Source organism: Heloderma suspectum, chromosome 7, assembly GCF_057233095.1.
Source record: "Heloderma suspectum isolate Gila_16-S chromosome 7, 16-S_ref, whole genome shotgun sequence".
Taxonomy (NCBI): domain Eukaryota; kingdom Metazoa; phylum Chordata; class Lepidosauria; order Squamata; family Helodermatidae; genus Heloderma; species Heloderma suspectum.
This window is the reverse complement of record NC_139464.1, coordinates 21,425,609-21,452,152: the sequence shown is the minus strand read 5'-3', so window position 1 is coordinate 21,452,152 and position 26,544 is coordinate 21,425,609. Positions and strand designations below refer to the sequence as shown.

Below are 26,544 nucleotides of genomic sequence, written 5' to 3'. Positions count from 1 at the left end.
ATACATTTTTCAATGTGTTCATTAAATACGTTCAGAATGATTCACTGATTTTAACAGATTTTAACCATGAATAACTGCTTCAAAATGGGCTGGGAGAATTACTTGTCCCTAAACCAGAGCTGTTTTTGGGTTGGGGCTCCAATTAGCAGAGCCAAAGATATAACTGGCACGAAGACTTGGAGCAGATTGCCTTTCTTTTCAATAAACCTAAGTAGCAAATGTCCACCATGTAGCCCATGGGGCACCGCTTGGAGCTCTTTCCTAATGCAAAAGACTGACAGAAACCCAAGTGCCTTTCATAACCATGGCAAAGCTGCGATTAGGTAGCCAATTTGTGACAAACTCTAAGAAAGAAGGAAGCAACCATTGTAAACAGATCAACACCACAGAGAACACTCCAACGGCATGCGACACTTCACACAGTTCAAACAGTGCAAATGAAAAAAATAAAATATGGGCCTGCTGTTTGTCACAGGTTACAACTTGGCAATTCCCACTGGTTCACAGACGGAAACTTAAAGGTCTTCGACTCAGTTTTCAAATCATACATCTCCTGGATGTACGTTCTCTGTTTTCGTAAAAGTATGTTGTTCTTCCCCAGAGATATTCACTTACCCAGGGAAGCCAACAGGATTTTCTGGGCCTGGTTCAAAATTTGTTGCCCAATCCCACTGACTTTTTCCCCAGACTACCACAGTCATACAGGATCCCAGAAAGTGTGTGGGCAATCTCTCTCTCTCTCTCACGCACACACACACACACACGGACATATATATTGCTAGACAATCTGTCGACATCCGCACCCCCTGTTTCTTATCTAGCTCTCTGTCTCTGGGCCTGCAATTACCTCTGTACTCCATCACCCAAGATCCTCATTCCTCAGATGCAATTTGAAGTGCAAGTATTATCCTTTAAATCTCAAAACACCATGGGCCCTGGGTACCCACGGCCCAAACCATTCATTCATTCAAAATTATTTTTTTTACTTTTTTTGCACGTAAATTTTTTTTTTTCTTAACCTAAAGCAGTTTGAGTGGAGGAACAGTGTCAGGGGAAGGTGCCACTTAACTTTTTCACACTCAAAGTCACACACCCTTAGCTGCTTTTTTTGTTTGTTTTCCAGTGAGGGGAAATATATGGGTACAGACTCTCTCCCATAGCCATTTTTCTGCTGAAACGTGCAGCCTTCCAAAGCTAAAACCAAAGTTAAAAACTAAGCAAGGGAGTCAAATATACATGACTGTGTGTTAGTTTTACTTTGAGCCGAAAGGAACTCCAACACCCATATGAAACTTCCTGTACACTCAGGAGAATCTGCTCAGATTCCTACAGCATTCTGAAGCCAATCTGACGGTTACAAGCAACCAGGGCCTTTTTGGTGGTGGCATTCCTGCTGGGGAACTCCCTGCCCAAAGAAAGTTGTCAGGCTTGGTTGCCTCCTAATTTTTCTTCTACCAGCTAAGAGTCCGAAAGGGTTAGTTAGAGGCTTGTGTACTTCCCGCTGTTACTGTTAAGGCTGCTGATCAAATCTTCTTATCTCATTTGATGTTCTTATGATGTTTAGATTATTTTTGTAATGTTTTAAATTGCCATTTTCCCTGCGTGAGCTATTTTGAGGACTCCTGATTAGCAGAAAGCCCAGTGTACAAAATAAATAAGAAACATCGCATCTAGCCATCTCTCCACTGCACAGCTACTAAAACAGTGGAAATACATACAATATTATTACAACGGGCCAAGAGTGACTCTGAAGAAGCATACAGGCTAACCAATGCTTACTCAAATTATGTCTTATCTCTATTAATTTTCCAGGGATTAGGGGTGGAATTCTCCAGGGACCAGTCATTCAGGAACTTTTCAATGCTTTCAGTTGCTTTTATTGCTATCCTATGATTTGTACAAGTCAAAAGCAATATCATAGTCTTTGAATAGTGAATGATAAATAATGAAGAGTGTTCTACTAAAAGCTCTATTTTCTGGCTCAGCGCCAGTGGGCTGGCAGACAATACATTTGAAACCATGTAATTTCAAGGAAAGATCAGGCAGGTTTGGGTGGAGTATGAGATTATCATTTGGTTCAGAAACCAACCTTCAGGGGAGGAATATTGCTTTGTCCAAGAGAGCCAAAACGAAGAGCAAACTTAAATCTCACTAACAACATGAGCTCCTTTAGAAATATACAGGGTGTTTCAAAAAGATGGACCCAATTTGAAATCGCTATATCTCTGCAACCACGAACCACCCATGAATGAAACTCTTACCACTTGAAAGGGTGGGGCATAGAGTTTCAAGTGATTACCGCTAGATGCCTCTCTCAGCGCACAAACAGCCCCTAGCCTCAGGCATTCGCAAGATGGCGATCCCGCAACACAAGGCGTTTTGCATTCTGCAGTTCAGCAAGACTGAATCCGCAATTGCGGCGCAGCGTGCATTTCAACAGCGTTTTGGCATTGATCCGCCAATGCCAAAGAGCATTCGTCGTTGGTACCGACAATTTGAGGAAACGGGCTGTTTATGTAAGGGGAAGAGCACAGGGTGACCACGCATTTCAGAGGAAAACATGAGAAGAATTCAAGAGAGTTTTCAGCGTAGCCCGTGCAAGTCCACTTGTTGTGCCAGCCGAGAACTTGCGATCTCTCATACGAATGTCTGGTGTGTGTTTAATCATGAGGCCATACTGGTTGCAATTGGTACAGGCTCTTTGTGAAGGTGATATACTGCTTTGAAATTGGGTCCATCATTTTGAAACACCCTGTAGACTACACCAGTGTTGTAAATAAGCCTCCAGAATTTACTAGCATGCTAAAGGTTTTACTAGTCTGCTGGGTGTCATGCAGAGGAGGGATGGAGAGCTGCATTTCTGTGCTGGGCATGCAAGAGGGAACCTCCCTCCTCAAGCGACCTGCTTGGTGTCTCTGCTGAGTAGAGAAGAGGGATGTGGTGTCCCATCCTTCTTCCACCAGCCCTCTCACTCACCAGCATGGAATTCCATGCACTCGCCTGTGTGCAATACCTGGCCATCTATGGCAACCAGGCTCGCACCCAAGAACAATGCTGAACTACATTAAACAACTTCCCTCTCTACACAGTCACCCATACAAGTGATTGTATAGATGTTAAAATGCTACTGCAGGATCAGTGTGTGTGCGCGCGTGTGCATGCGTGTATGTGTGTGTGTATACCCAGTTGTGTTTTGTTTGAAGCTGTCCATTTCACTGAATTTTTACTTGCATGTACTTTGAGTAGAAAAAGTAAGGCACTTCATTACAACACACCAATCAATTACAAAGCCTGTTCCAAAATCTGTTCCAAAACACCAAAGGTATTTGAGAGCACTCAAGGCCTACACACATTGGCAAAAGAAATATTCTATCCTAGCCTTCGCCATCCTGTGCCTTCCAGATGTTTTTGACTTCAGCTCTCATCAGCCCCAGCCAGCATGGGCAATGGTCAGGAATCCTGGGAGTTGTAGTCCAAAATATCTGGGGGGCACCAAGTCGGGGAAGGCTGTTTTATACCATCAAAGTCTTTCTTTATCAGTGGAGGCTGGTGGCTCCGATGTCATTGGGGCGGTAAATCCACTCTGGGTTTCAGTCAGAACCAGTCAAGGTGCTTGGAGAGCTCCTTTAGAATTCTGACTGGTTCTGACTGAAACCCAGAGTGAATTCACTGCCCCACTGACATCAGAGCCACCAGCCTTCACTGATTTATAGGTATCTAATCCCAAACCAACTGGAAAATTACCAATCCACACACATGCAAACTATGGAGAAATTAAGGTTCACACTTCCACAGGGAACTGGGGGCGGAGGGAGAAACACCATACCTTAAATAATTCAAATTCCTTCTTTGGCATCAACAGCTATCAACATAGGACAAGCATTTGAAATTAAAATTAACGTACAAGCAGAATTAGATAGACTCTGAACAACGGCAATGGCAGCACATTAAATGGATGGCAGGAAACACACAATAATCCCCCAAAGATAAAGACAGCACTAGAAAGGGACAGAATCTGTTCCATGTTACGGAGAACAATCCATTCAGCTTGTAAAACATGAAATTAATCTAGTTTGGATTTTCAAGGTATAGGTACACTGTGCTCTGAACCACACACTCACAAAATGCCATTCACTACAAAGATCAGACAAGCTATTAGGATTGAGTCCCTTGGCTCCATTTTTCTGGGGTCCCAGGTCCACCTGCTGCAGCCTGATCGGCTGATGGGACTATTTGAACAGGCCTACTGGAAAACCCAGAAAGCTTTGCATTGGGAATAGGAGCTGTCTCTGAAGTTTGGCTGTCAGTTTAGGGCAGGGGTGGGGAACCTGTGGGACTCCCAGCTCCCATCAGCCCCAGTCACCATGGGTGGGGTGATGGGACTTGTAGTCCAATGACATCTGGAGGGCCACAGGTTCCCCACTTCAGATTTAGGGCAAGGGTGGGAAGAAGGTAGATCTCCTTAAAACAGCCTTCCCCAACCTGGTACCCTCCAGATTTGGAGGTCCAGTGTTGGACCAGCTCCCAGCAGTCCTGACCATTGGCCATGTTGGTAGGGGCTTCTGGGAGTTGAGGTCCAGAAATTCTGGAGATCTACCTTCTGCCCACCCCTGATACAGGGAATCAGGCTGATAAATGTCAGGGTCTCCACCCCTGCCTGTCAGAAACCTGTCCACTTGATCAGCCTGATTTGCTAACTCACCTGTATCCCTGTTATGCAGAGCTAGAAGTGAGTTCACTGGACCATCTCAAGCCCCAGTATTTTCTCAAGTTCCTGGGATCTCATTCTGCAAGCACCCACACATGGACCTTGAGCCTTGTCCTCAACACTACTCTGGCTCATGGCTCTGGGGCAGCGTCCTGCCAACCTGCCCCTGGCACAAACTCACTAAAGAACTGGTAGATACCTGTATAGCGTGTGTGTATGCTGGTTCCACACAGCCGCCTTCCTGAGATCTGAGAGGCTCCAAGATGTTGTTTGGCACAAATCCTGTGACTCCGTTTGCATTTTGGACTTTCCACCACTGCTTTCTGTCATCAAGAATCTGGAACAAAGCAAAGGATATCACAAGAAAAGTGCCCACGTCAGCTGAGAACTGGTTCTGTTGTTATATCCTCCACTTCACTCATGCATAGATAACTGGTTACCTACGTTATACGAACATAGGAAGCTGCCAGACCATTTGTCCATGTAGCCCAGTATAATTAACTCCAACTGGCAGCAGCAGCTCTCTGAGGTCTGAGCCAGAGCTCCTTTCCCATCACCTGCTAAACTCAGGATTTGTGGCACAGAAGAGCAGAAAACAAGTATAAAACTGTGGCATAGGTTCAGAGGAGATATAAGAATGTGGATTTTTTTAGCATTCTCCAGGCCTCACCTAAGGTATGTCATTTTCACATTTTTGGTGGTGGCACAAAACTCAAGATTTGTGGCACAAAACTAGCTCAAAACTTTGGTACAGTTTGGCAGTGACATGACAATGTTGGTTTTTGTGTGTAAACTATGAACCCGCATTTAATGTACTAATACACAGTTGTGGGTGACGGAACAAACTTTGAGATTTGTGGCACAAAATAGCACAAAACTGGCACAAACTTTGGCATGTTTGGAGGAGATATTAGTTCGGGGATTTGTAGTTAAAAGAACCTGCTTTGCATGGAGAAGGCGAAGGTGCAACCTTGGTATCTCCAGTTGAAAGGATCAGGTAGGAGGTGATGGAAAAGACCACTGCTCGAGCTCCTGGTGAACTTTGGCCAGTCACAGTAGACCAGGGGACACAACCTTTTTGCCACATTTGGAATTTTGTGGGTGCACTCACAAAATGGCTGCCATGTGGGGGGGCTTGACCATTCATAAGATGGCTACCATGATGGGCATGGCCAGTCACAAATCACTCATTTCCTCAGAAGGAAACTGGTGAAAAGTACGTTCTCCAAGAACCAAGCAGAAGGGGGGTCTGAGCTCCTGAACCCCAATAAAGATGGCACTGGAGGGCAGCATCTCGCTTTGCAGCATGCCAGCCTCCCAGTTTAAAAAGAAATAATTTTAAAATCTAATGAAAAAAACAAACAAAAATCAGGAGGAGGAGGGAGCCTGGTGGGAGCCAAAAAGGTCTGCAGGGATACCCACGGGCACCACTTTGGAGACCCAAGGAGTAGCTGATGCGGTATGAGGCAGCTTCGTATGTTCTGATTTACTCTTTCTCCAAGGTTTTCCAGAAGAATGTGCACATTCCTAACCACATCCAACAAGAATTTTCCTAATTGATAGAGAAGATGATAGCAATAGGAAAGTGATTCTACAAGTGTGCCATGCACAGCAGAAAAGTAATTTGTTTTGGTTGTGGGGGAAGGTCAAAATAAGCACTGTATTACCTCTAAAATGTCATCCTTTGAGACAGAAAGTTCACTTGGGTTTCTTCCCACAAAGTCGTACTTGGTTTTGGCATATTTCTTGGATGGGGTTTTATGTGCTTCGTAATTTCTACAAAGCAAACAGGCCAAACGTTACCCACTTCCACTTGCAGCAAGGCATAGCCAAGAAGAGCGAAGAAGCAAGTCCTGCATGGCAGCAAATATGATTAGGGATGGTGATTTGCCTAGAATTTACTACCATACAAGGCCATCAGCCATCCATCACAATAGCAAAAAGCTGGCAACAGGCAACAACACTATTTATTAACCATTGAAGTAGCTGTAAAGGTTCAGTCAGCATATGCGCACATACACACACGCAAATGTGCTCACTCTCTCTCTGCAGCACAGAGTGGAAGAATTTACAAGATGAGCAAATCTCACGCTTTGGGGGGTTTATGGGGAGCGGGGCTGGAAAAGGGTATGCAGATAGCTGTTAAAGATTTATATCATCATGATACACAAATGAGCATAAATGAGAAATGTGTAACAATTTGCAAAATGATTTGCAAAGGCATCCTATAAGCCAGAAGTGGCATTTTCCAGAGGATTTGATTTCAGATTTCTTGGGATTCTTAGGCTGATATCCTATTCCTGCACCACATACACACACAGAGACAGAGGGAGTTCAGGGGTGGAGATACAGCGATATCCCTGTAAAAAGGCAATCCTAAAACACCCATATCAGATGAAGTCAAAATGTCTGCCAAAATCTCACCAAGTTAAAAGCCTGACACAGGAAGCTGCCTTATACAGAGTCCAACTGTTGGTCTGTTGAGCTCAAGGGTAGGCAACTTTGGGGGCTCTGGGGGCCAATTTCAACCCACCAGAGGCTGCATCCCCACTACTGTGTGCCGTCGGCAACAGCATCAAAACAACTGGTGGTCTGCTGCCAAATTTCAGTGGCAAACCGCAACAGTGACCTAAAATGGCCAAATTTAGCTTTAAAGACTTGGCTTAAAGCTAAATGTGACCTTTTGGGACCACCGTCATGGTTTGCAACTGAAATTTGGCAGCAAACCACTGAATTTGGTGGTGGCATGGGGCAGCAGGAGCTGCACTTAAAAACCCAGGAGGGACACATGTGGGCTGCATGTTGCCCACTCCTGATTTAGCTCAATATTGTCTCCACTGACTGGCAGTGGCTCTCCAGCACATCAGACATGGGTCTTTTCCAGCCTTACCTGGAGATGCTGGGGATTGAACCTGGGACCTTTTGTATGTAAGGCATGCGTACTACCACTGAGCTATGCTACCTAAACTAGGCCACCAAAAGCCAAGACTGAAGGGAACAGAAGGGTTTTTTCCCTCCTGAGAGGGATGTGACTTTAGAAGCCAAGACTAGGGCATCTGTCAGAAGCTTTAGAAGAGAAGTGGGGAACCTGGGGCCCTCCAGATGTTATTAGTATCCAACTCCTATCAGCCCCAGCCAGCATGGCCAATGGCCAGGGAAGATGGGAGTTGTAGTCCAACAACATCTGGAAAGCTGGAGGTTACCCATCCCTGCTATAGAAGATCTTAAAAAAAAAATGGAGGCAGCATCCTTTTATTTTAATGTTTAGCGCCTTACATTTTGATTTATATTATTGGCACTAAATGTCATCTGTCCTGAGCCTTTAGCAACAGGGAGGATTACAAATCTAAAAAATGGCAGACAATACCTAGATAAATAAAACAGAAGACAACCATAAAGAGAACTTTGGAAGCTAAAATATGATGGAAAATGGAATATATGGCTGTGCAATACTATACGCTAACATCACGTCACAGAGACATGAACAGATGAGGATTTTGGTAGTAATCCATTGTAAACTATAGATCCTGAAAACACCTTTTGGGTGCTCCAGTAGCTATCTAGTTCTTGGTTAGCTGTGGAGAACTGTCACAACATCCTTGAAGAGAGGAGCAGAAGGACACCACAGAATTCCCTTTCCCTCAGTTATCCGAAATGCCTGGTGAGTCTGACTGCATTGTAATGGACAATATAACCCCATGAAGATGTCAGCCAATATATGTAGCATTCTCATTTTCCCAAATTTGGGGCAATTTGTAGGCTTTGCATTCCCCATCTAGATCCCAAACCATTTGGATAAATGAGGTTCACAGTGCTGAGATTTAAAGTTATGTGCACACGAAAGTAACAAGCATACTTTGTCAGGTTGGGAAGAATGCACAGTGTGAAAAACTACAGCTTAACCAATCAGTAATCCTGGGAAATTACTGCTTCACTTCTGTGCTCCCATTCAATCACCCACTTTACACATTGTGCTTGGGACTCATGGCAACATACCCTGTGGCACGTAACAAGAACACTGCAGTATCCACAGCTTTCAGGCATTTATTGGCTTTGCTAAGTGAGAAGCTATACATAAAGTATGCCAGTCTGGGAGGTCAGGTTGATCTCAGGCCATGGTCTGAAGGGACATGGTGTGGCAACCTTGCTGAAGCTAAGCAAGCCTGGATCTGGTCAGCGTTTGGATGGGAAACCACCTGGGAACCCTGTATATGCCACAGGTATATGCCCTGTATATGAGTTCCATCTATCACTGATATACATTTATGCGTGTAAGTATTTATATTAAAAAATTAGTACATGGTGGGATAGGAAAACCATTTAGTGCAACAGTACTAGTGCAACAGATGGTGGGGTAGAACTCCTACCCTCATATGAACCTGTCTGGTTACTGAGATCTCAAGAGGCCCAACTCTGAGCATACGCCAACCTTCTGGGGTAAGGTGGATGGCTACCAGAGATAGGGCCTCTTCGGTAGTGGCAGCTGAATTTTTCAACTCCCTTCCCATTTTTGTTCACCTGGCACCAAATTTGTTAACCTTTAGGTGGCTCTGCTTGCTTGGGACACTGAAGTCTCCCCTCCAGAAGCTATTCCTATAGGCAGGGAATGCTAGAGAGGCATAAAGCATTTGTCTCTCTCTTGCTGTCTCTAGAGAGGACCTGTCAGTAGCTAGGCTTTCTCCTTCAGCTTTGTGACATGCAACTAACATGCTGGGAGGAAGGAAAAGATGGCAGATTAACCCTAAGAGGAAGCAGGGGGAGGGAGAGAAAGAGAGAGGAGTGAGGGCAATGGGAGCAGAGCGCTCAGAGGGAGAATTTGTTTTCATGGCTCTGATGACACCTGGCCAGCTCACAATAATTATCTCACTGTAATGCAGAATGTGCAATAGTGAGCACGTTCGTGTACCTGCCATTTGCTTCTTCCTGTAACCTGCAAAGCTACCCCAGTATCGCTGCTCTCCAGGTTCTCAAGGAGAGAGATGCATGGCTATGCAAAAGCAGTTACTTTATGAATCAAAGAATTCTAAGAATGAGTGGAATCAGTATGGAATTCTAAAGCCACCTGGCCATCAAAGACGTGCCAGTTTGAAGAGGTGGCTGTCGATAGTTCACTTGGCCTAGCTGGAGGGGAAGCAAGCAGCTTACAGCCCCAATCCTAGGGCTTGCTGGACCAGAAGATGGGACCCATGAACAGGTGCACCAGAGCCATGCAACCAATCGTGTTGTACTGATGGAAGTGCAAACCATTAGGGATTTATATGCCAGTCAGGTTTGCACAGTGATGATACCACAGAGCAGCAAGAAAGTAAATAGCTGTTTGTGTCTTTCAGCATGACTGGTACAAACTAGGACAGGGATGGGGACCCCCAGCCCATGAGCCAAATTTGGCCCACTGGGCCAGTGCATCTGGCCCATGGGGTCTCAGGTGAGGCGCATCCCCCTTCCCCAATCTGTGCTCCTCAGAAGGGAGAGTAGGCAGGTGGAGCAAAGCCCTCTCCCTGACTGAGGAGCAGCTGAAGGAGCTCCTGCCGGCACTTCTGCTGGGGACCTGATGATGTCAGGGGGTGGGCCCGCACCACTGACATCTTGGACAGGCCTTTGCCCCCTCACATCATCTGGCCCAGAGCAGGGGTCTGGGACAATCTGGCCCCCAGTCGCAAAAAGGTTCCTTGCCCCCTTGTGACCCAGCCAGGGAGCTTCAGCTACTGGGTGGTACAGAAATGTAATAAATCACTAAATAAGACCTGGGAAATCCAGAGCAGGACCCCTTCTCACTTTGCGTCAGCACATTGTGAGCCGCTCCTCCCAGGGACCTGCAGCGAGCATCTCTCTTCTGTATCTCTTTTGGGTGCAAGGTACCACAAGTCCACCTCGAAAATGGACATGCCACTGCTGACCCTGGCCATAAACAAGGGAACTGCTTGCTCATAAGGTGCCAGGCTCTGATTCAGATATTACAATTCAATTTTTCATCTGTTTTGGAAAGCACACATTGATAGCAGTGTGTCTAAACAGAACTTGTCAGAGGCATTTATAAAAAGCAGAGGTGTTGTGTGTGTTTTTTAAAGAAAAGGTTTCAGATACTAGCTCTAACAGAGAGAGGATTGTCTACTTCTAGAACCAATAAAGAGAATCAGACGAACACAAGAGAGAGGCAACTCCACCCTAAAAGCAACTGGTTGGGACAGTTCTCCATAGCAGTACACATGACATCCACTGAAATGTTACCTATCTACATGTCGGCTAACGGTTTGCTTAAAAGCAGCGACAGCTGCCCCCTGGTCCGGCAGAGGCCCTCTTTTGTAAGCTGTGTTACTGAATGCATACCCTTCAGATGGAGGATAATCTGAGATACTGGGATGCTGAAAGAGAGAAAACAAGAAAGATTTGTTGTTATTCGCATAATGTCTGCCATGGATCTTTCATCGTACGTAGTTAACAGCCTCTCTATAAGCCTGCATCACCACCACCACCATCACCATCATTGCCTTAACCCTAAAACCACACAACCATTTCTCAGCACAGATAATCATAAAAACCTAGCCCAGCAAAGCTGCCTTGGGAACCAGACATTGGTGAGCTGTGGTCACTAAACATGCCAGTAAGTTCACAAGCTTGCAACACCGCATTAGATCCATCAGCTCCTGGACACGATGCCATGAGCCACTTCTAACTGGGCATGAAGGGAGGCTGTTGGTCCACTCTGTCTCTTGCTTCCAAGAGTGCAAAGATGTTTGAAGAATGCCAGCTAGAAGTTCCTCCTCATACAGAAAACTGTGTGTGATCTCTTCCAGATTCATGTCATCCCAAAGCTTCCACTTCCTTTATATTGCCCCTATGGTAAACAAATGCATGATCGCTGCCCTGAAGACAAGAGAAGCTAAGCAGAGGGCAGATTGCTTTGCAAGTGTATTTTGTGGATGCAGGTATTCATGAAAATGCAAACCGAGGATAATCTCATGTATGAGCCGCTAACTCTAAGGCTTCATTCAGGTGTACTAAAATACTTCCCAGGCAGAGTGTCCCCACAGTTTCTGAACAGAGGAAGTAACACCTGACCCAGGATGACCATGTTGCCTGGCAGCATTTATTTCCTAGTGGTGACTCACACAAGCACGGCAGGTAAAAACAACAACAGGCCACTGCATTTGAATACATTTGCGACCTGGAAGGGATGCCTGTCAGAGTGGTTGGGCTGGCTCAGGCTAGGGATATTGGAGAAATCCGCAGTGGAATCAAATGAGTTCAGAGTTTTATGAATCCAACCTGTGGATTCCGCAGCAGCCCAGCTTTCCCCCTGTCGGGTGGATTCTGCGGACTTGAGGACCGTTTTTCTAAGCTTGGGGAATTTTGCACAAATTTCATTGTAGACAAATACACACATTTGTTTAAAAAAGAAAAGAAAAAAAACCTGGTCAAAAATAACCATTTCCCCCATAGGCTAAAGCATGAAAATGCACATTTTCGGGGAATTTGCGCATTTTTGCGCATATGAATTTGCACAAATTTGGAAACCAAAAAAATCTGCTTCCATCAATGATAGGTTGAATGAATGAAAGGCGCCTAATAATCCGCGAAACACAAATGGAACAGATTTTACATAAGCCATACATCTCTAGCTCAGGCATTAATTCCACTCCGCATGTGGCGGCATCCATGGGGACACTCCTTATGGAAGGTTTCAGAGCTGTCTTCCAGATTTTTTGGGACTATGTCTCCCAGGATTCCTGACCAATGATCATGCTGGCCTGGGCTGATGGGAGTTGAAGTCCAAAATATCTAGAGGGCACCAGGCTGGGGGAGGCTGTTTTAGAGCAGCAAGACACACGAAGCTGTCTTACATCAAGTTGGACCATTGGTCCAACTAGGTCAACATTGCCTGCACTGACTACCAGTGGCTCTCTAGGGTCCCAGGCAGCCCCACTCTGTGATTCCTTTGAACTGGAGATACCAGTGTTTGAGCCTAGGGCCTTCTGCATACAAAGCACATGAAATAGCCCCGAGCCACGAGGCCCCCAGAACTGGGATATAGATATCAGCTGCAAAAACTTGATTTCAGAAGCCACAAAATGCACTTGAGACTGCAGCAGTTGCTGCAGCCATGATCCATGAACTGCCAGCTGGCACGTGCAACTGTGGATGTGAATGCAGGCACTAGTATAACTCCAATGACTGCTAAAGCATAAAATGGCCCTGAGTAACTGCAATGGAAACAAGCAACTCCACTTTGTATTTCATCACAGCAATTATGCCCAAGCAGGAAACTGATTGAAGTGGCAGTGGAAAAACCACAGTGGATATCACTGTAGCTTAAGCTAAGAATAATTTTCAGGAATCAGAATTTCTGATGTACTCTCCTAGATGTCAGATCAAAGCTTTCTTCTCTGGGTTAGGCACTGTAACCATGGCAGCAGCAAGAATGCTGTTAACTCGCACTGGGGTGCATTTTTCTGTATTACAAAGGATGCCCTGTCGGAAAGAGATGATCTTGTGAGGCTGAGCTCTGTGCCAAGGTGCACTGATGTTTTCATGCCACTGGATCACTGTGTGTATGAGACTTAAGAACAAGAAAAAGAATGCAGACCGTTTCACATTAGTAGTTTCACCCCCTTTCAAATAAAAGGAGCGAGTTACAACATCAGGGTCAGGATTCTGGAAAGAGTTTATACGTTCACTTAAGTGTTGGAAAGGGGTGGGCAACTTGTGGCCCTAAAGATGTTTTGGCCTACATCACCCCTCACCATTGGCTATGCTGGCTAGGCCTGATGGGAGTTGTAGGCCAAAACATCTGGAGAGCCACAAGTTGTCAACCCCTGATCTAGATGGACACATGAACAGCCAATGCTGTCCCTCCATAGGTTTCCAATTAGAGATGCTGGGAAACGTAGCAAATTTCTGCAAGATTCTTTGTCTTCAAAAGACCCCCACTCCTGCCTTACTGAGACTCCAGGGCCAGCTTATTCTGTTCCTGCACTGTCGTTTTCTGGGCCTGCTGACAATATGTTTCATTGTTTGATGGGAGCATGTTAAGCTGCATTTAGCCACATACCACCTTTCCATTTTGCTGATTCTCATCATTCTCCTTCTGCACTGGTGAAATCGTAGTTCAAAACAGTTTGTTACAAGTTGTGATAGAGATTAAGGGGCAACGTAAGAACATAAGAAGAGCCACGCTGCGTCAGACCAAGGGTCCATCTAGTCCAGTATTCTGTTCACATGGTGGCCAACCAGCTGCCCAGGGGAAACTCACAAGCAGGACATGAGTACAACAGCACCCTCCTGTCCATGTTCCCCAGCAACTGGTGTTAAATAGGCTCACTGCCTGTGGCACTGGAGGTAACACATAGCCATCAAGACTAGTAGCCACTGATAGCCTTCTCCTCTATGTATTTGTCCACCCCCCCTTTAAAGCCATCAAATTGGTGGCAATCACCACATCCTGTGGTAGCGAATTCCATAACTATGAGCTGTTAACGCATAGTTAAACAGTCCAACCTGTTTTCTCCTCTTAAAAATGAATGAATGCAGGCCTGTAACAAGCTTTCTTTGCTAGCTGGAGCTGCTAATAAATGAATGGAATAGCCGCAATTTCTTCATAACCAACAGAAACATCTGTAACTCTCTCACAAAACTCAGATGTTCTACGTGCCTTTTAGTGTCTATGAGCCATTAACATCAGAAACGTGGAACATGAACGAGAACAGTTATTTTTAAGTTCAGAAGCTTTTACCCACTTATAATGAACACTCTTCTTAAATAAATAATAACATCTTTAAATTACCCCTGCCATGTTCAGTTGTACAGGAGCTAGAGCAGAATCTTTGCAGGTTCACTTGTGTATAAGGCAGAGAAGTGATCTTGCAAACTCCACTGGGAGCAATCTTGGATGGGCAGAACTGGGTGGGTTAGATAGATGGAGTATAGCGCAGCACCATTTTGAGGGTGGGGGGAACCTTTTAAACATAAATTTTCTAATAAATTCTCATTCTTTAAATGGAAATGTCAGAAATGAAACAAGTCTTGTGAGGGGTGGGGGGAGGTTAAAGAAAAACGTCTTAGCTGAGATGATGCACCCACTGGTCCCAACCTGAATAAAAATGCTTCCTTAGCATGCCTACAGGTACTTAACTTGTGATGCAAATGCTATATATGTGTGTGTTTGCACTTGTGTTTCTTTTCCAAAGGGGGAAGGGTAGCCAAAGGGGAGAGAGTGTGCTGTTCTGCCCTGCCTGATTGAGCTTAGGGTGTCATGACTCCCAGTCCTTGAACCTTCCAGCATGCAGCAGAGGATTCTGATGAGGCACAGGCTGCTTCCTTGGGGCTAGGACAGTCAGTGCCTCACTTAGGACCAGCCCGGCCAGAGCACAAAGCCCTGCCATCCATCGTCCTCTGATCTGGCGAAACAGTTCCCAGCAGGACTTTCACCTCCCCAGTGTCGCAGAACTCTCAGGCTATAAAACCAGGTGCGGGCCCTTTAACAGTCCAGGCAGCTCCTCCAGGAGGGATGGAGCTGACCACACTACAGTTCTTGTCATACTTAAGTCTACATAAGGCTTCAGTTGTTTTAGCTCTCTGCTGTGACAACATTCTCCTGTTGTCCTAGTAGGACAGAGTTCCAGCCAGCAGGACCCACTTGGATCTATCCAAGGACCTATTTTCAGCAGGCCTATTTTTCAGCAGGCCCATCTACTTTGACCGGACTACACCTTAACCTCACCTTGCCTTCTGTGATCTGACTCTGCTTACTGGACAGGACTTTACCTGTTTGTTCTGACTGCCATCAGATGCTACCAGCTCCCCTGCGAACCTCAAGTAAGCACAGAACAGGACATAGGTTCCCCTTCTAATCCTGCTCAGAATACCTTCCCCATTCCTTTGAAAGAGGAAGCCAATTGCACACACACACAAACACACTGCTGCTGCCTTTGCACATGCAGATCTGCTTGCTGCATTTGAAATGAATGGGACAGCCCATGTTTGCCAGGGCACATCTAAGGCTGTGGATGAGGGCAATAAAGACGACCATTATTTCTTTGAGGTCATAGTCCTAAACCATCGCACAAGTGCATCATGGACCATGCTATATGTCCATTTTCCAATCGGCCCAATGAACACAAATCCTGCCCCTTGACATACGACACACGGCAGCCCTTGCCCTACCTCGGTTGATAACCGTTTCATCTCCTGCTTCCGCTGCTGCTCCGCCACATTCGCCACAGACTCGGCTAACTGGTTGAGCTCTTGCTCCTTCGGGGCTCCCATGAAACTCAGCAATGGGGGCTCCCAGCCGTTCCTGAACCGGGGCACGTAGGGCGGGATGAACTGTTCTTTCGGCCACTCCGCTCTGCATAAAGGAAGACGCCAGGAACACATTTTGAATACTTTATGCTGGCAATGGTGCAGGCAACAACTGGATTTGAAAACTCCCATCTGCACCTTCCTCATTCTGCTGTGGAATGTGTGTGTATGTGTGTGTGTGTGTGTGTGTGTGTGCGGGGGCTGCCTGAATTAAAGAGTCAGCTTAACCACAACAACTGCTCTGTCACTCACCTTGTCTCTTGCAGGGATCCCCGAGCTGGGAGGAGGAGGATACCGACACTGGAGCAGTCTTAGGAAGGAGCAGAGATACCTGACTTTCAGCCAGTGGATAGGTTTGAATGCTATGCAGAACCAAGAACAGCAACACAGAAGGGACTGGCTCCAACACACACCGGCCTCAGGTGACTGGTCCTCCCCAGGTCAGGCAAGCAACAGCCTTCCACAGGCCCCCTTTTCACCCCACTCAGAAACAGGAGCCATGCTGACAAGGGAGCAAACCACAGTGAGGATGCCACCCATGTGACGGAAGACTTCTGATCTTACAGAAGTGTGCAAGGATACAGGTGCTGCTTCGCCACAAATAAATGTGGCATGAGAAAGGCTCCACTACAATGGGGTGGTTCTCGAGATACAAACAGCTATGGGCCAGAGAGGCAGATCCTGTATCCTATGCTGAAAAGAGGCCATGCTATGATCCTGCTACAGGGCTGAGGCTCTTCAAGGTGGACTTTATAAGGCAAGCAGCCCAGTGGGAGGCCACAGGGAAGAGGTACCCCTCTTCCTTTTCACCCTCCCAGCTATCAAAAAGAAAGCCCAATCTCCAATGCAATGTACTCAATGTGAAAAGCCCATTTGATCTCCAAAGACCAATTCCAAGGATTGGAGCCCAAACTCCAAAAGAGATTGTCCTATGGAGGTTGTCCTACGGAGACTGTCCATTCTCCAAAAGATTGGAGCCCCATGTCCAAAAGATTGGAGCCCAGCCCAATCTCCAAAGCTCCAATCTCCAAAGCCCAGTCTCCAAAAATTGAAGCCCAGTCTCCAAAAGAGATTGTTCAATCTCCATAGGACAATCTCCAAAAGACTGGAGCCCAATCTCCAAAGCTCCAATCTCCAAAGCCCAGTCTCCAAAAGAGATTGTTCAATCTCCATAGGACAATCTCCAAAAGACTGGAGCCCAATCTCCAAAGCTCCAATTTCCAAAGCCCAGTCTCCAAAAGAGATTGTTCAATCTCCATAGGACAATCTCCAAAAGACTGGAGCCCAATCTCCAAAGCTCCAATCTCCAAAGCCAAGTATCCAAAAGAGATTGTTCAATCTCCATAGGACAATCTCCAAAAGACTGGAGCCCAATGTCCAAAGCCCAGTCCAATCTCCAATGTGATGCAATGCACCCCAAGCCACAGACAGAGTTGGGGGACATTTCCTCTCAGCTCCTCCAGGGGGCTCCCTTACTTTACCCATCACAGTAGCTACTCCAGAACTATAGCTCCCCGTTTCTGGATGAACACAAACAACCAAAATGTCTTCTCCCAGGCCTTTCCAATCATGCAGGTTAATGAAAAAGGTTAAGCCTCTGTCAATAGGATTAGCAACCAGAGGTCCCCAGACCAAATCCAGCCTCCCCCCGCCCTGTCCCACACACATAGTACCAGCTGGCAGGAGAGGAACTGGTGGATGTGACAACGGAACTTGACTGGTGGGCTGCTATGCATAATTGGTCGAGAGAGGCTGGCTCACCATCCCGCCTCTTCTCCAAAGAGGGGCCTTTTCTGTAAAACTCAACAGTCCCGCCAGCTCACATGACATCACAGTGTACAACATCAGCATCTGAGATTGGCATCCTCGGACAACTGCTGAGGCCGCTGAACCCTGGAAGGGTCCCAGTGTTGACACCGGCCCCAAGGCTGCTCTTGGCTGCCATTGCAATAACACATGTGACTGAGCAGTGAAGGTAGGGATGTAAGAACTCACCCTAGTTCGGTTCTCCGTGCACTCGCCAAAGCAGCATCCCTGCTCGCTTCCCCCTGAACCTGTGCTCGAGCCACCCACGAGTTCAGTGAATTCCCCACCACTCACTGCAAACCCGTTTGGTGAGTGCCACCTTTCTAGGAAAAACAAGAAGTTAAAAAAATGTGCATATTCAAATATGCGCAGTTTGGAGCTGGGAAAGCTAAATAAGTGCAATATTCGAGGGATTATACCTCTAATATTGTGCTTATTTAGCTTTTCCAACTCCAAACTGCACATATTTGAATATGTGCATTTTAAAACTTCCTGTTTTCCCTAGAAAGCAAAGGTGCGAAAATGGCAGCGCTCACCGAACAGGTTCGCGGTGAGTACTTTGGAGCACGAGCGGGAGGTGAACAAGGACAGTGTCTCGGTGGGTGCAGTTTGGGGGTCGTGGGCGGGGGCTGCTCGACGAATCCCCGAACCCCGAATTGCGCTTGCGACATCCCTAAGTGAGGGCGGCAAGAAGCAGAAGCTCCCACTCACTTGCCTGCCCTCTTCCCCTCTGGGCAGTCATGAGGACTGGCCACAGTGCCTCCCAGAGGAAGGGACGGAAGGTGACTAAGCAGGAAGCACTGGCAGGAAGCAGCAAGAGGAGCTCATTTCCTGGCTTATTTATGGGCATTATCAGAAATGAATCAAAAGTGCCACCAAGCCAGTCCTAGGAGGAGGCAGAATAAATTGGACAGTGGAATGTCATTGCTTATGAATAAGCATGAGTGGAGGGAAAATGACTGGGTATTTTTAATAATTGCCATGTTTGGTAGCAAGCATGGCAACAGTATAAAGACTGGCAAGAGAGGAAGTGGCACTCCGGCATTCTGAGTTTTTTCCTTTATGCAAATTCCTTTCCACCCATCTTAAATGTATTGCATCAGGTTAACGCTATACTATCGCTCCCATCAATAACGGCTCACAGGACAAATAGCTGTTGTATGTAAGAAGCTGGATTCTCCTCCAAAACATCAACATATCACAGTATGTCCCCTCGCTGCTGCTCATGTTGTCTTCCTGTTCTCTTTGCAATTCTCTTTATACTTAATTTGTGTCATTAAGGGCACAATCTTATGCAAGTTTAGACAGAATAAGCTCCCAGCATGCCCCAGCCAGCATAATTGTCTGGGGCATGCTGGGAGTTGTAGGCCTTTTTTCTGTCTAAACTTGCATAGGATTGCGCCTTAAATGGCTCGGTTTTCTAAGCAAAGGTATATATTTTTTCCTAACAGGAAAACCAGCAATTGTCACTTCTCAACAAACCTGACTGCTCAGAAAGATGACCTGTGAGAGAGCAGGCAATTACTTATCATGAGCAAAGGGCTGGATGCGCCTGAGCTCGTCTGATCTCGGAAGCTAAGCAGGGTCAGCCCTGATTAGTACTTGGATGGGAGACCACATGGGAATCAGGCTTCCTGCACTGAGCAGGGGGTTGGACTCAATGGTCTTGTAGGCCCCTTCCAACACTATGATTCTATGTTTCCTGCTTCTCCACCTTCAAGGCCCGCCTCATGCAAAGTCTCTCAAATCATCCCATCCTCACTAGAGACAGCACAGAAGTTCTCCTGAGCCAGGCTCAGAAATGAACTTCGGGGGTGAATACAAGCCTCAAGTAACAGGCAAGTTTTTAACACCCCCAAGTTCTTCTCTAGCTCAGATCAAAATTGCACCAGCCCCTGGAAGAGGTGCCTAACCCACACTGGGGCATATTGTTACCCAGTGCATCAGGGGCCAGGGCCATGAAAAGACCTCCCTCCTCTCACATCTCTATAGCTATTTCCACTGCTATCACCTTCCTTCTGTCCTCTATTCCTTAAAACAGCCTCCCCTACCTGATGCCCTCCAGATGTTTTGGACAACAACTCCTAGCATTCCTGACAATTGGCCACACTAGCTGGGGCTGATGGGAGTTGAAGTTCAAAACATCTGGAGGGCACCAGGTTGGAGACGCTGCCTTAAAATCAAGATCTTAACTTTCCTCTTCTTCTCCCTGTCCTGAAAACCACATGGAACAACTAGGGATGTGTGAACCCACCCATGTCCGGTTCTCTGAGTGCCCTTCCAGCCCCTGCCTCTGCCCCCGCTCGCCAGTCCCCGGATCACGCTCAAGCCCCTCCCATGCTCGGCGAGCAGCCCACGCTCACCCCAAAAGTCTCATTGATCTCCACAGTCGCCATTTTATGAAAAATAAAATGGCAATCGCAAAAATGCACATTTTCAAGTATACACAAATATGCGCAGTTGCAAAATGAGCATTTTCGTGCATATGCAAATATGCTCATTTTGCGATTGCCTTTTTTTTTTTTTAATGGCAACCATGGTGCTCGACGAGGCCACCGGGGTGAGTGCAGACCATTTGCCGAGCATGGACAGGGGGTGAGCAGGGGCAGGGGCTCGGCGAGTGGGGTTCGGTGGTGCAGGCAGGGGGAGTTCCGCTGGATTCCCAGACTGAATCAGGTGCCCGTACCATCCCTAAGAACAACCTCATCTACATTTCCTGCTATAACCAATGTCAGTAAGAGATCTGTTTGCTCTATCAGAGATACCTTGATTGTTTCAAAGGTTATCGATGGGTGTTACCCTACATTTGGAGACCCTCTTTATGCAGACTCAGAACCATGCCTCCATGATCACTTGTCTGTGACATAGGTAGGCCACCCCGACCTGTACTGAATTTTAAAACCTATCAACCTCTGCCAGACTTTGCAAAATAGCCAGGAGATTTATATGGTCGCTTAATCAGTAATGGTAAAGAATAAGGAGCCTCTTCATACTGAGGGGCTCTTGACAGAGCCCTTAGTTATCAAAGGGCTTCTTAATCCTTGGATCATGCAAACGAACAAGGAAAATGGGGCAATAATGATTTAATTAAAAGCTAGAAAAAATAAAACAATTCCCTTTTGTTCACACAAGCATGGGGGGAAAATTGGGAAAAACAACAGTATGAAAACATGCCACTGAAACTTAACACAATTCAAATGTATAGAGTTCAAATTCATAAAAACAAGCAAAATAACATTTCACCTGGCTTTGGTCCATGTGTCACCTAGAGACATCCATAGCTGCCCTTCCTCAGTTGTGACAGCATAACGCAAGAATTCTATTGTATCTTTCGTTAGGAGGGGGCTGAGGACTGTGCCAGCAAGCTCTGGGCCTCCTGTTGCTTGTACCACCTACAATACACATAAATAAATGAATAAATGTTATATATATATATATATATATATACACACACACACACATACATACATACACACACACACATACATACATATACAAACAAACTGATAATGGATGTTAGTAAGGAAAAAGTGAAGATGTAGCCTGTTATTTAGCAGACAATTGTCAAGGAAGATTAGTGGAGGCTGGTGGCTTAGATGTCAGTGTGGTGATGAATCTTCTCCAAGTTATAGCTCCTTTAGAGTTCTGACTGAAACCCGGAGCAGATTCACCGCCCCACTGACATCAGAGCCACCAGCCTCCACTGGGTATAAGGTAGCACCCTATGTTTCTTAAGGCTCCAGATTCTTGGCCATGGCTTCTCTTTCCTCCATGCATGCAAGACTGTACAATCCCTAACAGGACAAGATGCTGCATACATCTTGTATTTGGGTACAGTTGAAAAACACACACTGGGGAGAAAAACAGCTGCTTTCTTCTTTAAAATGAATGTAAATGAAGCCTTGGTCCTTTCCCAGCTTTGGCTTTCATGCATATTAAGGGGAAAAATCAATGAGTTTGACAGGTCTGCGTGCTCTGCCGCTTACACTGTGCATTTGCATTTTGAGTTTGGGTTATCAGGACCCATTTTCATTTTAGTAGCCTTGGCCAAACTAAGCATTTGGAATTGAATGGGCATGCTCTTTGCAATAACACAAAGCATTTCAGTGGAGGCGAGGCATTTCATTTTTATGGAGCACTCCCTCTCCTTATCATCACTGTTGATTTTCTACTTGATTAGACTTCGAAGCGCTCAGCGGGATAAATTGAGCTACTCCAAGTTATGTCATATTTTAAATGAAAAAATGGTCTTACCATATTTAAGGGAGTAAACAGAAAATGAATCAGTTCTGGTGCACTAGGATTCTGGATGTGTAACCTTAATTTAGCCTGCAGAAGGAAAAATAAAAGAGGGAAGGAAATAATGCTTTTTAGGGTGGTTAACGGGAGAGCCCAAAGTAAGGAAATGTAACATATAGCTTGCATTTAAAAGGTCTCAAACTCAATACTTGATTACTAATTAAAACACTGTCAGGTGGTAGGAAAGTCTCTGCTGAATCCATGACCCTGTCAGTCAGACAGTTTCTTATTTATCCATAGTAATACACAATTTATTAATTTTATTTATTTTTACTTACAATATTTATATACCGCTCCACATCATAAGATTTTGGAGCGGTGAACAGCAAGATAAAAGAATAAAACACCAGTTTAAAACAGTTAAAACATTTTAAAAAGACAAATTCAAATAAGGCCGAATTTAATAACCCACAGCTGGTCACTCAAGGAAGGTCTCTTGAAATAACCATGTCTTCAGGAGGCACTGAAAGGAACACACCGTTGGAGCCTGCCTGATCTCTAAAGGCAGGGAATTCCACAGGAAGGGGGCTACCACACTGAAGGCTCTTTTCCTGGTGGACTCTAAAACATGGCCATGGGTACATGTGGAACCACCAGGAACGATGTCTTGATCTAAACAATTTCTCCAAACCTAGGATCAAGAACCTCCAGTCCATAAGATAAATCAGACCTACTAGGGCTGCCCGATCTGGACCATGGGAACTCAGATAAGGACACTCCCACTCCCTGAAGTTCTGCCTCCTATTAGATGGGAGAGGAGGCAAGAGCAACTGCACAGCAGCCTCAAGGAGCACTCCTCTGTCTGCTTTGATCTTCCCTCACCTTCCCTGATTGGGGAAGGTGAGAGATGGGCAAAGCCAACAGCAGCCTCGAGGAGACAGCTAAGTCCCGAGAGAGAGAGCTTCACTCCCCACTCCTCTTCTCTGAATGGGCAAAGGGAAGAGGGAGCGGAGCCAGCTGAGAACACAATCTGCTCCAGGAAGTGCTGGCTGAGTCCCCTTCACCTTCCATGATAGGGGAAGGCAACGGAGGAGCAAAGCTGGATGCAAAGTACCTTTTTCCATGTAGAGAGAAGGATGGGATGATTGCTCCATGTCTCTCTCTGCCTGGATAATGGAGCCAGATGATGTCAGGGGGTGGGGCTTCAGGGAGGGGGTGAGGCTTCCAGGGGCGAGAGGGACACCTCCTGACATCATCCAGTCCCCTGGATTGGTCCCAGGAGGATGACCCCTGCGATTTCTCCAAATGCGGGAAACTCGACTGCATAATTTGTGGGACCCTGGGACCAATTTGATTCCCTACCACTGTACCAAACCATAGTTTGGATGATTGATAACATGCCTTAGGCTTTGCAAATCCATTGTTATGCCATAGTTTCAAACCATGGTTAGGATGTTAGTACTAATCACAGTTTGTCTGATTCAGATGTAACAGAACACTGTGATCAGAGCATCCCAAAGATGGGAGAGGGAATTGGCACACAAGAGTGGAAAAGGGAAGGGGAGGGGAAAAGAGAGTGTGTAAGCATGTTCCTCATCCTGGTTTGTAGGATTGTCTGAATTGTGCTAGTCAGGTCAAACTTGAAAAAAAATCCAGCTGAAACAGCATCGTCCTGAAAGTCACTGTGGCTTTGGTGATAGAGATGAATGCTGCCCTAGTATAGCTATAAAAGAAATCCTCAAGGAGCTATCAACTCAGTAGCTGATTGTTTCCTCAGGTTCATTTCTCCAATATCATTCTTAAATAAACACTTGAGAAGCAGTTTGGAGAAACATCGATGATATCCTGTATTCAGTTAAACAAACTGGGCACAGAGGTGCAGTCCTGAGGGAGTAGACAATATCTGGAAAAAGGCAGGTGAAACATTCCAAAGGGTAATTCAGTGGCAGTTTGCAGCAGCAGGTAAAAGAAATAAATCAGACTACGTACAGAGTTTTGACAAAAAATGCAGGAGAATGGCCTCCTATGAGTATTTTGCTTATAGTTACTTACCAGAAGGTTGAAGCCATGTTTAAATTTTTGCAAACAGTCAACAAATTCATCTGGAGGTGGAGGTTTTGCCCGGAGCGTTAAGACACCCTCTGGTGATCAAGGAACAAAACAAAATCACTTAGCAGAATTTCTTGGAGTCATTCGCATCAGTGGCAAAGTAGGCGAGTGGAGTGGCTAGGATCGACACATGAAACAGAATGAGGTGGTTGAATGTAGAGTACAACTTTCGACACCACTTTGGAATGCCTCCCAATGTACAGGAAGAAGTAGCACACCAGGGAAAGAGGTCCTAGGTCGGGCCTTTGCCTGATGTGCTGGTTTTCTATCTGCAGGGAGCTTTTAATGTAGGGGATCATTAAGAAAAATTATCCCCTACTTGAGGTGGTGCAATTTGTTCCTGACAGAACAGTATTCGTCTGCAAGTGTGGACCAGGCTTACATGTCTTCCTGTTTCCCACACTCATCTTCAGCGTTTCCTGTGGCATATTCCCAAACTGAACTCCAAAATGTTCCTCAGAAACATTTCCATCAGTTGAGATCCCACGTCATATCTTGTCAAGTCATAAACAGAGGAGACTTCAGTTCCCTTGAGTGCTGTTTATTCCTTGCCATCGGCAGCTGGAATGTTTTATTTATTTACTCACAGCTTTTCCATATTGCCCATTGACCAACTGTTCTCCAGGCAGTTAACAAAAAGAAGTCAAAATGCTGGCCTGAGAGGGCTCACCAGAACAGAAGTACCTGGGGAATGGGCTTTAGCTCCTTTGCCTGGTGTTTCTCCTCAGAGTGACAGGCTGCCCACCGCGGCCCACTTCCTGGTAAGTTTGCAGAGGGCCTACCAGGGTAGCTCTTGCCCAGGGTGCCTTCAAACCTGGCTCCAGCCCTGCAGCATATGGTAATTGTCTGAACAGACTCCTGCCTATCAATGAAGCCATTAAGATACAATGGGAGGCATTAACTGGCCGACTTCCATCTACACTGTAGTCATCTGGCAGGTTTGTCTACCACTTCCGCATCTGAAAAGTCGTTTCACCTGCTTACTGGGGAACAGACATCACGCATTTGGAAAAAAAGCTCTGTTGTGGTCAAAGGTTTGCCACGCGGTCACTAATAAGAGGGAGCCTAATTAAAAAGCTGCCTCTTTCAATGCCCTGGGGTGCTAATCAACACATACGGAGCTCTGTGCACACAAAATGAGGCACATGCATGGAATCAAACCAATGTGGCACAGTGGTTAAAATGCAGGGTTTCGATGTGGGAAGGCGAGGTTCAAGCCCACTCTTGGCTATGAAGATCCCTAGGTGCGCGTGGGTTAGGGATGTCGGAGGAATCTGTTTGCGGGGGTGGAGCTCAGCAGGCTTTCACTGGCTCGATCCCCCCACACTCCAGTTCAACATCCGCCAGCTGGCCAACTCGTCCTGCACCAGGTTGGGCTAGCTGTCGGATTTTCTGCCTTTGCACGGTGGTGTAGCTGCAGGTGCTGGAGGATGAGAGGGTGCTGCAGCAGGACCCAGGAGGGAGAGGAAAATCCATTTGTGCACAGTGCATTCTGGCAGGGAGCCCGCGGCTTGGCTCGCTAAAGCAAGCCAAGCCAGGGGCTCATGGGAAATCCGTCGAGACCCAAGACGGCTGGATCTCTCCATAACAGACATCGCTAGCATTCGTAAATCACTGCATCTCCCATCCTACTCTCTGTCACAGGGTTGTTGCACAGTTATGGCCAGAACTGGACATAAACGCCGATGGAGTGCTGCTAGCAAAAAACAGCAGCCCTGCATCCTGGTCTGCTCCTCTCCCTCAGAAATGCCCAATGAGACAAAGTAACGACCCTGCAAATTTACTTTCCCCTGGAAATGATGGGTAATGAATGCAACGGAGTAAGTTGCAGTGAAATGTCATATTTAGGGCTGTCATCCAATTAAAGAAATTCTTAGGTGACCAATTTAGCAAGTTTTAATTGGTTAATTGTTTAATCGATTAACTCTGCATAAATGTCCATGTTATTAATAGTTTTGCAGACAGAAAACATGATTTTTGTTTTCAGAGTGTTGGCTATATATATGGAGCAGAAGATGGTGTCTGCAATCTGCACTTTATTTTTAAAAAGTAATTAACTTCTTTTTTTAAGTGGTACCCAATGAATCAGGGCAACAGTTGATTAACAAGGCTTTTCAATCAATTAATCTAACCAATAACTGAATAAATATTGCTGCCCTAGTCACATTATGTGCTTTGCATTGCTAAACTTTTCAAAGGAGAGGAGGAAGAGGAGGGGACCCAGTGCTGCCATTTTCAATGGCAGCCACATGTAACATCTAGCTCTCCCCTAAAAAACTCCTCTGAGCATCTTACAAGGAGGAGGACAGGATTAAAATCTAGCAAACAAATAATGACTGAACAAGAAAGCCTGCTGGATTGCAGCTGATTGCCCCCAACCTAAA

At 46.0% G+C, this 26,544-nt stretch overlaps 1 protein-coding gene across 9 annotated transcripts in view; it reads right to left on the bottom strand.

Annotated features, from left to right (window-relative positions):
• EPS8 (EGFR pathway substrate 8, signaling adaptor) overlaps positions 1–26,544 on the bottom strand; it is a 219,117-nt gene that overhangs the window by 18,191 nt on the left and 174,382 nt on the right. For 6 of the 9 annotated variants that reach the window (XM_084809230.1, XM_084809227.1, XM_084809226.1 and 3 more), the window contains 7 exons: positions 24,104–24,192; positions 22,067–22,141; positions 21,056–21,204; positions 15,869–16,052; positions 11,036–11,070; positions 6,376–6,484; positions 4,908–5,045 (listed from right to left, as the gene is read on the bottom strand). In XM_084809230.1, the coding sequence (XP_084665356.1) occupies positions 4,908–5,045; positions 6,376–6,484; positions 11,036–11,070; positions 15,869–16,052; positions 21,056–21,204; positions 22,067–22,141; positions 24,104–24,192 (779 nt within the window). Of the gene's footprint in view, positions 1–4,907; positions 5,046–6,375; positions 6,485–10,936; positions 11,071–15,868; positions 16,053–21,055; positions 21,205–22,066; positions 22,142–24,103; positions 24,193–26,544 lie in introns of all 9 variants that reach the window. The other 3 variants (XM_084809224.1, XM_084809222.1, XM_084809225.1) reach the window with 1 other exon arrangement.